The 13,892-nt window shown below is 31.4% G+C and overlaps 1 protein-coding gene across 1 annotated transcript; it reads left to right on the forward strand.

Moving 5' to 3' along the window:
* Nucleotides 1-2,269: 2,269 nt before the first annotated feature.
* Nucleotides 2,270-10,722, forward strand: LOC127091136 (uncharacterized). The gene is made up of 2 exons (XM_051029694.1): nucleotides 2,270-2,717; nucleotides 10,381-10,722. Exons 1-2 carry the CDS (start codon nucleotides 2,322-2,324, stop codon nucleotides 10,513-10,515), a joined length of 531 nt encoding a protein of 176 aa, XP_050885651.1. The 5' UTR covers nucleotides 2,270-2,321; the 3' UTR covers nucleotides 10,516-10,722.
* Nucleotides 10,723-13,892: the final 3,170 nt, after the last annotated feature.

Raw genomic sequence — 13,892 nt, forward strand, 5'->3', positions numbered from 1 at the left:
TATGGGAAATATAAAGAAACTTTACTCATGGCAGTGGCACAAGAAGGTAACAACAATATTTTTTCCATCATCTTTGCACTAGTTGAAGGGGAGACTGCTGGGGGATGTAGTTTTTTCCTGAAAAATCTCCGATTGCACGTTGCTCATCCACCTAACTTATGTTTGATCTCAGACAGAAGCCCATCAATTGTGAGTGCCTATAAAAATATTTGAAATGGACGATAAGATCCTCTTTCGATGCATGTCTACTGCATTAGACATATCGCTCAAAATTTTATGTGGGAGATCAAAGACAAAACACTACAGAAGAATATTGTCAATGCATGGTATGCATTAACATAACCTTCCTTCAAACACTACCGCAAAGACATCAGATTGTCAAACACATACGCAGTAAGATGGATCGAAAATATTCCATTTTAGAAGTGGACTAGGGCATACGACAACGGTCAACGATGGGGCCACATGACAATAAATCTCGTGGAATCAATGAACTTTGACTTCATAGGCATCCGAAATCTACCAATAACCGTTTTAGTGCGAGCAACCTATTTTAGGCTAGGGGTGTTATTCGAGATCAGACGGTCCAAATGGAGTTCAGTGTTACAATCTAGGTAGTTGTTCAGTGATACTTCAATGAAATTTATTAAAGAGGAAGCTGCCAAAGCTAACACACATGTGGTCACATTGTTTGACTGTACTAAAGGTTGGTACATTGTTGCTAAATCAATGGATCACAATGAAGGCATGTAGAAGGGACACTATCGAGTGGAACTAGATAGAGGTTGATGCGACTGCGGAAAGTTCCAAGCCTTTCGTATGCCCTGCTCCCATGTCATAGCGGCATGTTCAAAGGTTCGACAAGATCCTTCTAACTTACTATTCGTCGTTTACAAACTAATAAACTCATGCAATGTTTCCAAAATTAACATTTCGATGGTAGCAAAAGAGGATTATTGACCTGCATATCAAGGGGACATACTCTCCCACAATGAAATAATGCAAAGCAAGAAAAAGGGTCGCCTAAATAGCACCTGTATTCAAAACGAAATGGATACGACGAACAAAATGACGAGACTATGTAGTTCATGTCTCCAGCCCGACCATAATCATATAAACTGTCTCATTGTTGGACTAAGCACATCAACATAATTTTAATTGTAACCCTTTTGCTTTATATTAAAAACAACATTCATTTCATAAATATCGTAAGATTCAGTTAAAACAATAACTTAAACAATAATTAAATAATAATTAAACAACAACACAAATAACTACAACAATAAAATAATATCACAAACAAATACAACAAATAAACAACATAACTATGCGATTACAACCATCAAAACAATTTTGTGAGAACTATAAATCATCATGTGAATATCTCTGTCAGTTTTAACATTCACCCATAAACGAACTTCTCCATTTTGGTTGAATGTGGTATCAAGCGTTTAAATTCTTTTGATTTTTTCAGCCTCTGTAATTTCTCCATCTAACTAACGATTCAAGGTCCTGTTAAGATGTTCGAACGTATCTACATTCCAAAGTTGAATTTTCATCGGAGACTGCACTGTTGAAAAAAATAAATCGACATTTTTCTTGTGAATATAAGGACACATATATGAAGATATTTTAAAGAAAAATTGAAGGAGATTAAAAAAACTAGAAGGAGATAGTAAGAAGATGTCTGAAAAATTATGGAAGGATGATGTTGCATTTATAGACGTGCAAAGGAGCATTAACCACATGTATTGACACATCCACTAAGTGGATTATGCATGCGTCATTACATGTGACACATTAGACATGCATGTGTCACACTAAGTGGCACCTATGTTCAAGAGAATCATTGTATGCGCTAATGTAAATGACACATTGATTATTTTAAAAAAAAATAGTTATATTGATAAATATTTTGAAATAGTGGTTATTTTGATATTATTTTTGAAAAATATTGTTATTTTAAAAAAAATCAATAAAACTCACTTTATTAAGATTTACTTTGATTAGAATAACTAAATATTTGAATGCATCTTAATCAAAGTTAGTTAAAAATTTAAGTACTATCATTTATAGGGTGACAACTCTACTTACATTGAAAAAATCCCAAGTCAGTTGAACAAAAAACCAGAAAATTTTGGATAACCACATAACCCAAGCATCACAATCGCTAGATTTCCTAAAAAAACCGTTTCATTACCTTAATTTAGAATTCTCGTAACTATAAAAGACGCCCAACACCCATGAAATCAATGAACACTACCTCTCCTTCAAACAAAGGAACAGGAACAAAACAAAACGAGAAAAGAAGAAAAAACAAGATGAATTCTTCAACATTCTGTTCCGTGTTCCTTGGCTTGATCCTAATTTCTCAATACCCTTTCGCTGCAAATGCCAGATCTCATGGATTAAAGGGAAGCCTAATTACCATCGTTTGCGGCGCATCATCCAACATGGCAGAATGCAACAAAATCCTCGGATCAAATCCTCATGCCGCAGAAGTGAAAAGCTACAGGGAACTTGCAAAGGTTGTTCTCGAAATGGCATTAGAGAAAGCATCCGCGGGACAGAGTTTTCTGAAAGGATTAGCAGCAGAAACCAAGTCTCCAGCACTCACACAGTGTGCTAATTTTGATTACGATGGTGTTGTTATGTCTTTTAAAAGCTCTCTTGGTGAGTTGAAGAAAGATCCTCAAACTGCTAATTATGATGCTAAGGTTGCTAGTGATGGACCTGCTCAATGTGATAGAGGAATGGCGGCTGGACATGTTGTTAATCCTGAAGTTACCGCTCTTAATAGTCTGATTGCTTTTTATAGTGAATTGGCATTCCTTGTCACTAATTATCTTTAATTGTGTTATTTTGTTGGGATTATCAGATAATTGGGTTGGATGATGTTTAGGGTCTCCTTAATTGGATTCAAGGTATGAAGGGAGAGTTATAATATCATTACGTGTTCAATTAATATTGAATATTGAATATTGAATATTTCATTGTTTTAATTATTCTTTCGTGGAATTTTAACAAATTTATATGTTAGTGAAAAGTTGCACTAAAAATAGAGAATCACAACAAACGCCTTTCATCAAAACTATTTTCTATATTTTCATTCTAATAACTTATTCTATATTTTTTAAATTTTACTTAACAAAATTATTGTCAATAAAATTTAGACAAATTGGTGTAATGCACTTTGAAAATGAATTATGAATTATCAAAATATAATTCTATTTTACTAAAATAATACCTTATCTTGAGGGGAAAAACTAGTGGTGCACATTCAATACAAGGGTAGACAAAAGAAATGGTTGGATTGTATAAAATCTGTATTTTATTATTCTTATTAATAGCATAATTTGTTAATATATAAACAATATTATTCTCATATCTATAAATAAATTCAGGGTAGTATGGATTTTGAAAATATTGAAAACATATTTGATTAAGTTAGGTTGAGATCCTCTCTATTTCTAAGAAAATGAAAATTATTATTAATGTTTTTATTATATATAAGTCAAATTATATTAAGTATATGTCTACGAAAATATGTATTTATATATGTTCTCCCTTTCTTTTAATAAATGGAGAAGATTTCAACTATGTGTAAATTTATTTCTTAGAGTTTCAAAATAATTTACCAATTATTTAATTTTTGAAAATCGTATTTTTTTTAAGATAAAAACTCCGTAAGTATATAGATAAAGAAAAATAGAATTTAAAAAGAAAAGGATATAACACCAAAATGCTCAAAGTATAAAGTAAAAGAAACTTTCGAGAGATTAAGTATGTTTTTTTTGACAAAATTAATAGTTGTAAGTAGTTGTCAGCTTGTCGGCATAATAGTTTCCTTTCTTACAAATTTATATTGGTGAGAGATCTAATGCCAAGACCTCCTTGTTCAAGAGGTATGGAGACTTTTTTCCAAACTATTGTAACGAGCTTCCTTTAATTTACGTTGCCACTCCATATCAAGTTTCTGAATTAAATCTCAATAGATTCGACTAACTTGACTTGACTTACCAAGAATAAATTTTAATGTTGTACAAAAGCGTGCTTTGAGCCATAAACTTGACTAATCGAGATCCACCAACTATTAAGAGCAAAAAACCTTTCCAAGAGCTTGGTCTTTACTTTATTTGCAATAGGTTGCAAGTAATAGGTTTTTGGTTTCCCATTGAAAATTGGAACAGCTAGGTACACAAAAGTCAAATCATCACTTTTGAAACCAAGGTGGGCTAGTCGAGTTAATTCCACTTTAAGGAAAGATTAAAAAAATATGAAGGATTCGAAAGGATCGATGATTTTCTCTATGGCTAAGTATATTGTTTTAGGAGTTTTTTTATTAGGGAGCATTGATTATTGTGAGATTTCTTCTTTTTAGAGATCTTTCTAAGAGACACATCACATATTCATCCAAAACTTTAAGGTAATAGGTGAGTGAGTTCTCTCACTTATAAATATTCAAATCTCCACATTTTCAACTAATATGGAACTATTATTCACACTACTTCCATTTGATATTCTGAACATATATTTGCTCAGCAAACTCAACCAATTTTGAATATTAAAGTTGTTACTTCTATAAAAAACCAGATTATTTCTCCATAAAGATGTGAGAAGGACATGTTAGAATATTATTATTATTATTATTATTATTATTATTATTATTATTATTATTATTATTAATTAATCCTTTTTATTAATAATTTTATTTGGTCACTTTTTTAATGAGTCATTTAATCATTTTCATTTTATTATTATTATTGGGTCAGTCTTATAATTTCTTTTTTGAAAATAATGCTAAATCCTTGAATTATGCAAATAGAAACAAATTTTTCAGGAAAAATGATGCTTCCACTTCAACATAAAATTCACTTGCTATGAATGTGGAAATCAATGACGCATAAAGACTAATTGTTCAAAACTCACCAACAAGAGCAGCTTCAAAGGTAGAAAAAGGACAAAATCCAAAAAGACCTACATTGAATGGGATGATAATGAAGTAAGTTCATCGTCTGATTCGAAAAATGAAGAATATGCAAATCTTGCATTGATGGCATCACATCATTCTGATTATGAAGATGAAGAAGTTAGTAATAAAATTTGCTCTTATGATAATTATGTTCAAAGAGAAATAGATGAATTACTAAATGAATGGGAAATTCTGTACAAAACGGTGTCAGCACAAAAGAAAAAAAATCATCTTTTGAAGAAAATATTGACACCATGGAAAAAGATTTTGAAGTTAAAAAACAAAAACAGAATTTTACATGAAAAGAGCATGAATCACTCTCTTTCCAAATTTTCCAATTTAAATGAGTTCTTGAAAGATATGAAAAGGGACAAATTGGATTGCATGGTGTTCTTAGTCAACCAAGATATTCCAATGACAAAAGTGGACTTGATCATTCTAAATTTGATAAACCAAGTTCTAGCAAACCTATCTTTATTAAGGCAAATGATCAATCAACAAAAGAGAAAGTGAACAAAGTGAATCATGTTCATCATTATCCTAAGAAGATATTTGTTAAGAAAAAATCTTAAGTTCCTAGATATATAAGTAATTTTGTTCCTAAATGTTTCTATTATGGTATAATTGGTTACACACCTAATGTTTTCTATGTAAGGAACTCTAGTGTTGCTAGTAGGCATTATGTAAGGGTCAAGAAATGAACTAATTATGAAGGACCCAAGGCACATTGGGTACCTAACATAACTTAATTTGTTTTGTAGGTTTTCTTGAAGACCATTACAAATTTATGGTACCTTGAGAGTGGTTGTTCTAAGCATATGGCGGGAGATATAAACAAATTTTCATCTCTAGTTCTAAAGACCAATGGATATGTCATATATGGGGACAATAAAAAAGGAAAGATTCTTGGCATAGGCAAAGTTGGAGCATAATTTTTCACATCCATTGAATATGTACTTTATGTTAAAAGACTAAACCACAATCTTCTAAGCATAAGTCAACATTATGACAAATGCTTCAAAATCAAGTTTACCAATGATTAACGCTTAATTGAAGATGAAGGCACCCATTAGGTAAAACTCAAACGTAAAAGAATTAATAACATTTTCATGATTCCTTTAGATGATTTATCTTTGAAAGTAAAATATCTCATGGTAAACAACAATGACTCATGGCTTTGGCATAAAAGAGTTGCCCATACTCATATGGAACATTTAATCAAACTAGTCTTAACATGATCTTGTCATCAGTTTACCAAAGATAAAGTTTGTCAAATATAAATTATGTGATGCATGTCAAAAGGGAAAAGAAACCAAATCAACTTGCAAACCAAATAATGCGGTTTCAAATACAAGACCACTTCAATTGTTGCATATGGACTTGTTTGGTTCGTCAAGAATAAGAAGCTTTGGAGGTAATGTATATGCTTTAGTTATTATTGATGATTATTCTAGATTTTTTTGGACATTTTTTTAGTGTAGAAAAGTGATGCATTCAAGGCGTTCAAGAAGTATGCAAAGCAAGTACAAAATGAAAAATCACTCAAAATTGCATCAATCAGAAGTGATCATGGTGGAGAGTTCCAAAATGCATCATTTGAAGAGTTTTATGAAGAACATGGGATCTTTCACAATTTTTCAGCATCAAGGACTCCACAACAAAATTAAGTGGTGGAAATAAATAATTGATCTTCGGTAGAACTTACAAGAACAATGCTTAGATATTCAAGTCTACCAAAGTATTTTTGGGTGGATGCGGTTAGAACGGCATGTTATGTAAGTAATCGGGTTATCATAAGACCAATATTGAAAAAGACTCCGTGTGAATTCTTCAAAGGAAGAAAGTCAAACATTGCTCACTTTCATATCTTTGGATGCAAGTGCTTTTTCCTCAATAATGACAAAGGCAATCTCGGCAAGTTTGACGAGAAATCCGACGAAGATATATTTCTTGGTTACTCTCTTTCTAGTAAATCTTATACGATTTATAATAAAAGAAATTTAACTATAAAAGAACCAATGCATGTTTCCTTTGATGAATTTAACCCCTCTAAGGAGGATATAGTTATTTGTGATAATGATGATGATATTTTAGAAGTTCCTATAGAAGATGTTACCAAAGATTGCAATGATGATCAACCGGAATACAAAGAGGAATCTACTCAACAAGAGAAAAAGCAAAGCAATCTTCCTCAAGAATGGAGAACTCATCTTGATCACCCAATTGACAAAGTTATTGGTGAAATAAGTAAAAGAGATTCAACAAGATTTAATCTCAAGGATGCTTGCTTGAATATGGAATTTGTTTCTTAAATAGAACCTTCAAAAATTGATGAAGCCTTAGAAGACAACCATGGATACTTGACATGCAAGAAGAATTAAATCAATTCGAAAGGAATCAAGTTTAGGAAGTTGTTCCTAGACCAAGTGGTAAACATGTCATAGGTATCAAATGGATGTTTAAGAACAAACTTGATGAGAATGGTATAATTGTTCGAAACAAAGCAAGATCGGTGGCTCAAGGTTACAATCAAGAAGAAGGAATCGACTTTGAAGAAACATTTGATCCGGTTGCAAGGTTAGAAGTTATTCGTTTATTACTTGTTTACGTTTGTTCATTAAATTTTCAGTTATTCCAAATCGATGACAAGAGCACCTTCTTGAATGGATACATCAATGAGGAAGTCTATGTAAAACAACATCTCGGTTTTGAAGACTTCAAGAATCATTCACATGTTTTCAAGTTGAAAAATACTATTTATGGCTTAAACCAAGCACCAAGAGCATGGTATGATGTACTTAGCAACTTTTTATGTGAAAGAGGATTTGAAAAAGGTAAAGTTGATAATAATTTGTTTATTAAGAAAATTAAAAATCATACTTTATTGGTTCAAGTCTACATTGACGACATCATATTCGATTCAACAGACAAAGAACTATGTGAAGAATTTTCAATGATGATGAAAGGAGAGTTTGAGATGTCTATGATGGGTAATATGAACTACTTTCTTTGATTACAAATTAAGCAATTAAATAATGACATCTTCATCAACCAATCCAAGTATTGCAAAGAATTATTGAAAATATTTTATATGGATAATTACAAAGCGATGGTTGGTCCAATGGGTTCCAAAATGTATGTAGATCAAGATGAATATGGTGTTTCCACTATATCACTACATATTGAGGTATGCTTGGTTTCTTATTATATTGGCGGCAAGTCTTCCTGACGTTATGTTTAGTGTTTGTCTTTGTGCACGACTTCAAGCAAATCCAAAGGACTCGCATCTTGCCTCCGTAAAGAGAATCATGAAGTACCTCAAAGGAACAATAAATGTCAGTCTATGGTATCCTAAAAGTACCTCAAAGGAGAAAATCCTCAAGCCGCACAAGCGAAAAGCTTCCCACAACTCGCAAATGCTGTTCTCGAAATGGCGTACGACAAAGACGCTGCTGGACAAAGTTTTCTGAAAGGATTAGCAGCAGAAACCAAGTCTCCAGCACTCATACAGTGTGCTAATTTTGATTACGATGGTGTTGTTATGTTTTTTAAAAGCTCTCTTGGTGAGTTGAAGGAAGATCCTCAAACTGCTAACTATGATGCTAAGGTTGCTAGTGATGGAACTGCTCAATGTGATAGAGGAATGGCGGCTGGACATGTTGTTAATCCTGAAGTTACCGCTCTTAATAGTCTGATTGCTTTTTATAGTGAATTGGCATTCCTTGTCACTAATTATCTTTAATTGTGTTGTTTTATTGGGATTAACAGATAATTGGGTTGGATGATGTTTAGGGTATCCTTAATTGGATTCAAGGTATGAAGGGAGAGTTATAATAGCATTATGTGTTCAATTAATATTGAATATTGAATATTGATTCAGGGTAGTCGAAGCAACATCTTATATAATAGAATTAAGATATTCCAAACAAGGGAAAGATACCTTAATTGAATCTAAGACTCTCCGAGGATACTTAGAACAGTATCTCTAAAAACTCTGAAATGAGACTCTTCATATTGATGAAGCAGCATCACTAACAGTAAAAATGAGATTCTCTGTATCGAGTCGAAGCAACATTTTATATGATAGAATTAAGATATTCCAAACAAGGGAATGATACCTTAATTGAATTTAAGACTCTCTGAGGATACTTAGAACAGTATCTTTAAAAAAATCAAATGAGATTCTTCAAATTGATGAAGCAGTATCTGAAACAGTAAAAATGAGATTCTTTAGATAAATGAACTAGTATCTCGAATATTCGTCTGTTGAGGGAATTTTAAGAAAAGACTCCTTTTGAGGGAGATTGACTGGAAATGCTCTTCAGGGAAAAAATTGCTGGGAATGTCATTATTAATCGTAAAGTCGAAAAAATGATTTACTGAGATATAATCCCACGAGCATATGGAGGGTAATAACTTCATTTGGAATGAGGAATTTCCAAGATATACATGAATGACCTTGGATCCTGAGCGATGTTAGTGACATATTAGACATGCATGCACCACACTAAGTGGCACCTATGTTTCAAGAGAATCATTGCATGTGCCAATGAAAATGACACATTGATTATTTTTTTTGAAAAAGTAGTTATATTGATAAATATTTTGAAATAGTGGTTATTTTGATATTATTTTTGAAAAACATTATTATTTTTAAAAAATTCAATAAAACTCACTTTATTAAGATTTACTTTGATTAGAATAACTAAATATTTGAATGCATCTTAATCAAAGTTAGTTAAAAATTTAAGTACTATCATTTATAGGGTGACAACTCTATTTACATTGAAAAAATCCCAAGTGAGTTGAAGAAAAAACCAGAAAAATTTGGATAACCACGTAACCCAAGCATCACAATCGCTACACATTCCTAAAAAAACCATTTCATTACCTCAATTTAGAATTCTCGTAACTATAAGAGACGCCCAACACCCATGAAACCAATGAACACTACCTCTCCTTCAAACCAAGGAACAGGAACAAAACAAAACGAGAAAAGAAGAAAAAACAAGATGAATTCTTCAACATTCTGTTCCGTGTTCCTTGGCTTGATCCTAATTTCTCAATACCCTTTCGCTGCAAATGCCAGATCTCATGGATTAAAGGGAAGCCTAATTACCATCGTTTGCGGCGCATCATCCAACGTGGCAGAATGCAACAAAATCCTCGGATCAAATCCTCATGCCGCAGAAATGAAAAGCTACAGGGAACTCGCAAAGGTTGTTCTCGAAATGGCATTAGAGAAAGCATCCGCAGGACAGAGTTTTCTGAAAGGATTAGCAGCAGAAACCAAGTCTCCAGCACTCACACAGTGTGCTAATTTTGATTACGATGGTGCTGTTATGTCTTTTAAAAGCGCTATTGGTGAGTTGAAGAAAGATCCCCAAACTGCTAATTATGATGCTAAGGTTGCTGGTGATGGACCTGCTCAATGTGACAGAGGAATGGCGGCTGGACATGTTGTTAATCCTGAAGTTACCGCTCTTAATAGTCTGATTACTTTTTTTAGTGAATTGGCATTCCTTGTCACTAATTATCTTTAATTGTGTTGTTTTGTTGAGATTATGAGATAATTGGGTTGGATGATGTTTAGGGTCTCCTTAATTGGATTCAAGGTATGAAGGGAGAGTTATTATAGTATTACGTGTTCAATTAATATTGAATATTGAATATTGAATATTTCATTGTTTTAATTATTCTTTCGTGGAATTTTAACAAATTTATATGTTAGTGAAAAGTTGCACTAAAAATAGAGAATCACAACAAACGCCTTTCATCAAAACTATTTTCTATATTTTCATTCTAATAACTTATTATATACTTTTTAAAATTTACTTAACAAAATTATTGTCAATAAAATTTAGACAAATGGGTGTAATGCACTTTGAAAATGAATTATGAATTCTCAAAATATAATTCTATTTTACTAAAATAATACCTTATCTTGAAGGAAAAAACTAGAGGTGCACATTCAATAAAAGGGTAAACAAAAGGAATGGTTGCATTGTATAAATCTATATTTTATTATTCTTATTAATAGCATAATTTGTTATAATATATAAACAATATTATTCTCATATCTATAAATAAATTCAGGCTAGTATGGATTTTGAAAATATTGAAAACATATTTGAATAAGTTAGGTTGAGATCCTCTCTATTTCTAAGAAAATGAAAAATATTATTAATGTTTTTATTACATATAAGTCAAATTATATTAAATATATGTCTACGAATATATGTATCTATATATGTTCTCCCTTTCTTTTAATAAATGGAAAAGATTTTAACTATGTGTAAATTTACTTCTTAGAGTTTCAAAATAATTTACCAATTATTTAATTTTTGGAAATCGTATTTTTTTTTAAGATAAAAACTCCGTAAGTATATAGATAAAGAAAAATAGAATTTAAAAAGAAAAGGATATAACACCAAAATTCTCAAAGTATAAAGTAAAAGAAACTTTCGAGAGATTAAGTATGTTTTTGACAAAAATTAATAGTTGTAAGTAGTTGTCAGCTTGTCGGCATAGTAGTTTCCTTTCTTACAAATTTATATTGGTGAGAGATCTAATGTCAAGACCTCCTTGTTCAAGAGGTATGGAGACTTTTTTCCAAACTATTGTAACTAGCTTCCTTTAATTTACATTGCCACTCCATATCAAGTTTCTGAATTAAATCTCAATAGATTCGACTAACTTGACTGACCAAGAATAAATTTTAATGTTGTACAAAAGCATGCTTTGAACCATAAACTTGGCTAGTCGAGATCTACCAACTATTAAGAGCAAAAAAACCTTCCAAGAGCTTGGTCTTTACTTTATTTGCAATAGGTTGCAAGTAATAGGTTTTTGGTTTCCCATTGAAAATGGGAACAGCTAGGTACACAAAAGTCAAATCATCACTTTTGAAACCAAGGTGGGCTAGTCGAGTTAATTCCACTTTAAGGTAAGAGTAAAAAAATATGAAGGATTTGGAAGGATTGATGATTTTCTCTATTGGTGACTATTTTGTTTGAGGAGTTTTTTATTAGGGAGCATTGAATATCGTAAGATTTCTTTTTTTTAGAGATCTTTGTGAGAGACACATCATATATTCATCCAAAACTTTAAGGTAATAGGTGAGTGAGTTCTCTCACTTATAAATGCTCAAATCTCCACATTTTCAACTAATATGGAACTATTATCCACACTACTTCCATTTGATATTGTGAACATATATTTGCTCAACAAACTCAACCAATTTTGAATATTAAAGTTGTTACTTCTATAAAAAACCAGATTATTTCTCCATAAAGATGTGAGAAGGGACATGTTAGAATATTATTATTATTATTATTATTATTATTATTATTATTATTATTAATTAATCCTTTTTATTAATAATTTTATTTAGTCACTTTTTTAATCAGTCATTTAATCATTTTCATTTTATTATTATTATTGGGTCAGTCTTATAATTTCTTTTTAGGAAATAATGCTAAATCCTTGAATTATGCAAAAAGAAACAAATTTTTCAGGAAAAATGATGCTTCCACTTCAACATAAAATTCACTTGCTATGAATGTGGAAATCAATGACGCATAAAGACTAATTGTTCAAAACTCACCAAGAAGAGCGGCTTCAAAGGTAGAAAAATGACAAAATCCAAAAAGGCCTACATTGAATGGGATGATAATGAAGTAAGTTCATCGTCTGATTCGAAAAATGAAGAATATGCAAATCTTGCATTGATGGCATCACATCATTCTGATTATGAAGATGAAGAAGTTAGTAATAAAATTTTCTCTTATGATAATGATGTTCAAAGAGCAATAGATGAATTACTAAATGAATCGGAAATTCTGTACAAAATGGTGCCAGCACAAAAGAAAAAAAAATCATCTCTTGAAGAAAATATTGACACCATGGAAAAAGATTTTGAAGTTAAAAAACAAAAACAGAATTTTACATGCAAAGAGCACGAATCACTCTCTTTCCAAATTTTCCAATTTAAATGAGTTCTTGAAAGATATGAAAAGGGACAAATTGGATTGCATGGTGTTCTTAGTCAACCAAGATATTCCAATGACAAAAGTGGACTTGATCATTCTAAATTTGATAAACCAAGTTCTAGCAAACCTATCTTTATTAAGGCAAATGATCAATCAACAAAAGAGAAAGTTAATAAAGTGAATCATGTTCATCATTATCCTAAGAAGATATTTGTTAAGAAAAAATCTTAAGTTCCTAGATATATAAGTAATTTTGTTCCTAAATGTTTCTATTATGGTATAATTGGTTACACACCTAATGTTTTTTATGTAAGGAACTCTAGTGTTGCTAGTGGGCATTATGTGAGGGTCAAGAAATGAACTAATTATGAAGGACCCAAGGCACATTGGGTACCTAACAAAACTTAATTTGTTTTGTAGGTTTTCTTGAAGACCATTACAAATTTATGGTATCTTGAGAGTGGTTGTTCTAAGCATGTGGCGGGAGATATAAACAAATTTTTATCTCTAGTTCTAAAGACCAATGGATATGTCATATATGGGGACAATAACAAAGGAAAGATTCTTGGCATAGGCAAAGTTGGAGCATAATTTTTCACATCCCATGAATATGTACTTTATGTTAAAAGACTAAACCACAATCTTCTAAGCATAAGTCAACATTGTGACAAATGCTTCAAAATCAAGTTTACCAATGATTAATGCTTAATTGAAGATGAAGGCACCCATTAGGTAAAACTCAAACGTAAAAGAATTAATAACATTTTCATGATTTCTTTAGATGATTTATCTTTGAAAGTAAAATATCTCATGGTAAACAACAATGACTCATGGCTTTGGCATAAAAGAGTTGCCTATACTCATATGGAACATTTAATCAAACTAGTCAAACATGATCTTGTCATCAGTTTACCAAAGATAAAGTTTGT

This window comes from Lathyrus oleraceus, chromosome 6 (assembly GCF_024323335.1).
Source record: "Lathyrus oleraceus cultivar Zhongwan6 chromosome 6, CAAS_Psat_ZW6_1.0, whole genome shotgun sequence".
In the NCBI taxonomy this organism is placed as follows: Eukaryota; Viridiplantae; Streptophyta; class Magnoliopsida; order Fabales; family Fabaceae; genus Lathyrus; species Lathyrus oleraceus.

What these genes read in the sequence shown, in the direction of transcription:
- LOC127091136 (XM_051029694.1), top strand. Translation starts at nt 2,322, where the DNA reads ATGAATTCTTCAACATTCTGTTCCGTGTTCCTTGGCTTGATCCTAATT. An exon ending in CTGCTAATTATGATGCTAAG is followed by an intron (nt 2,718 to 10,380) that starts GTTGCTAGTGAT and finishes TATGATGCTAAG; the next exon opens with GTTGCTGGTGATGGACCTGC.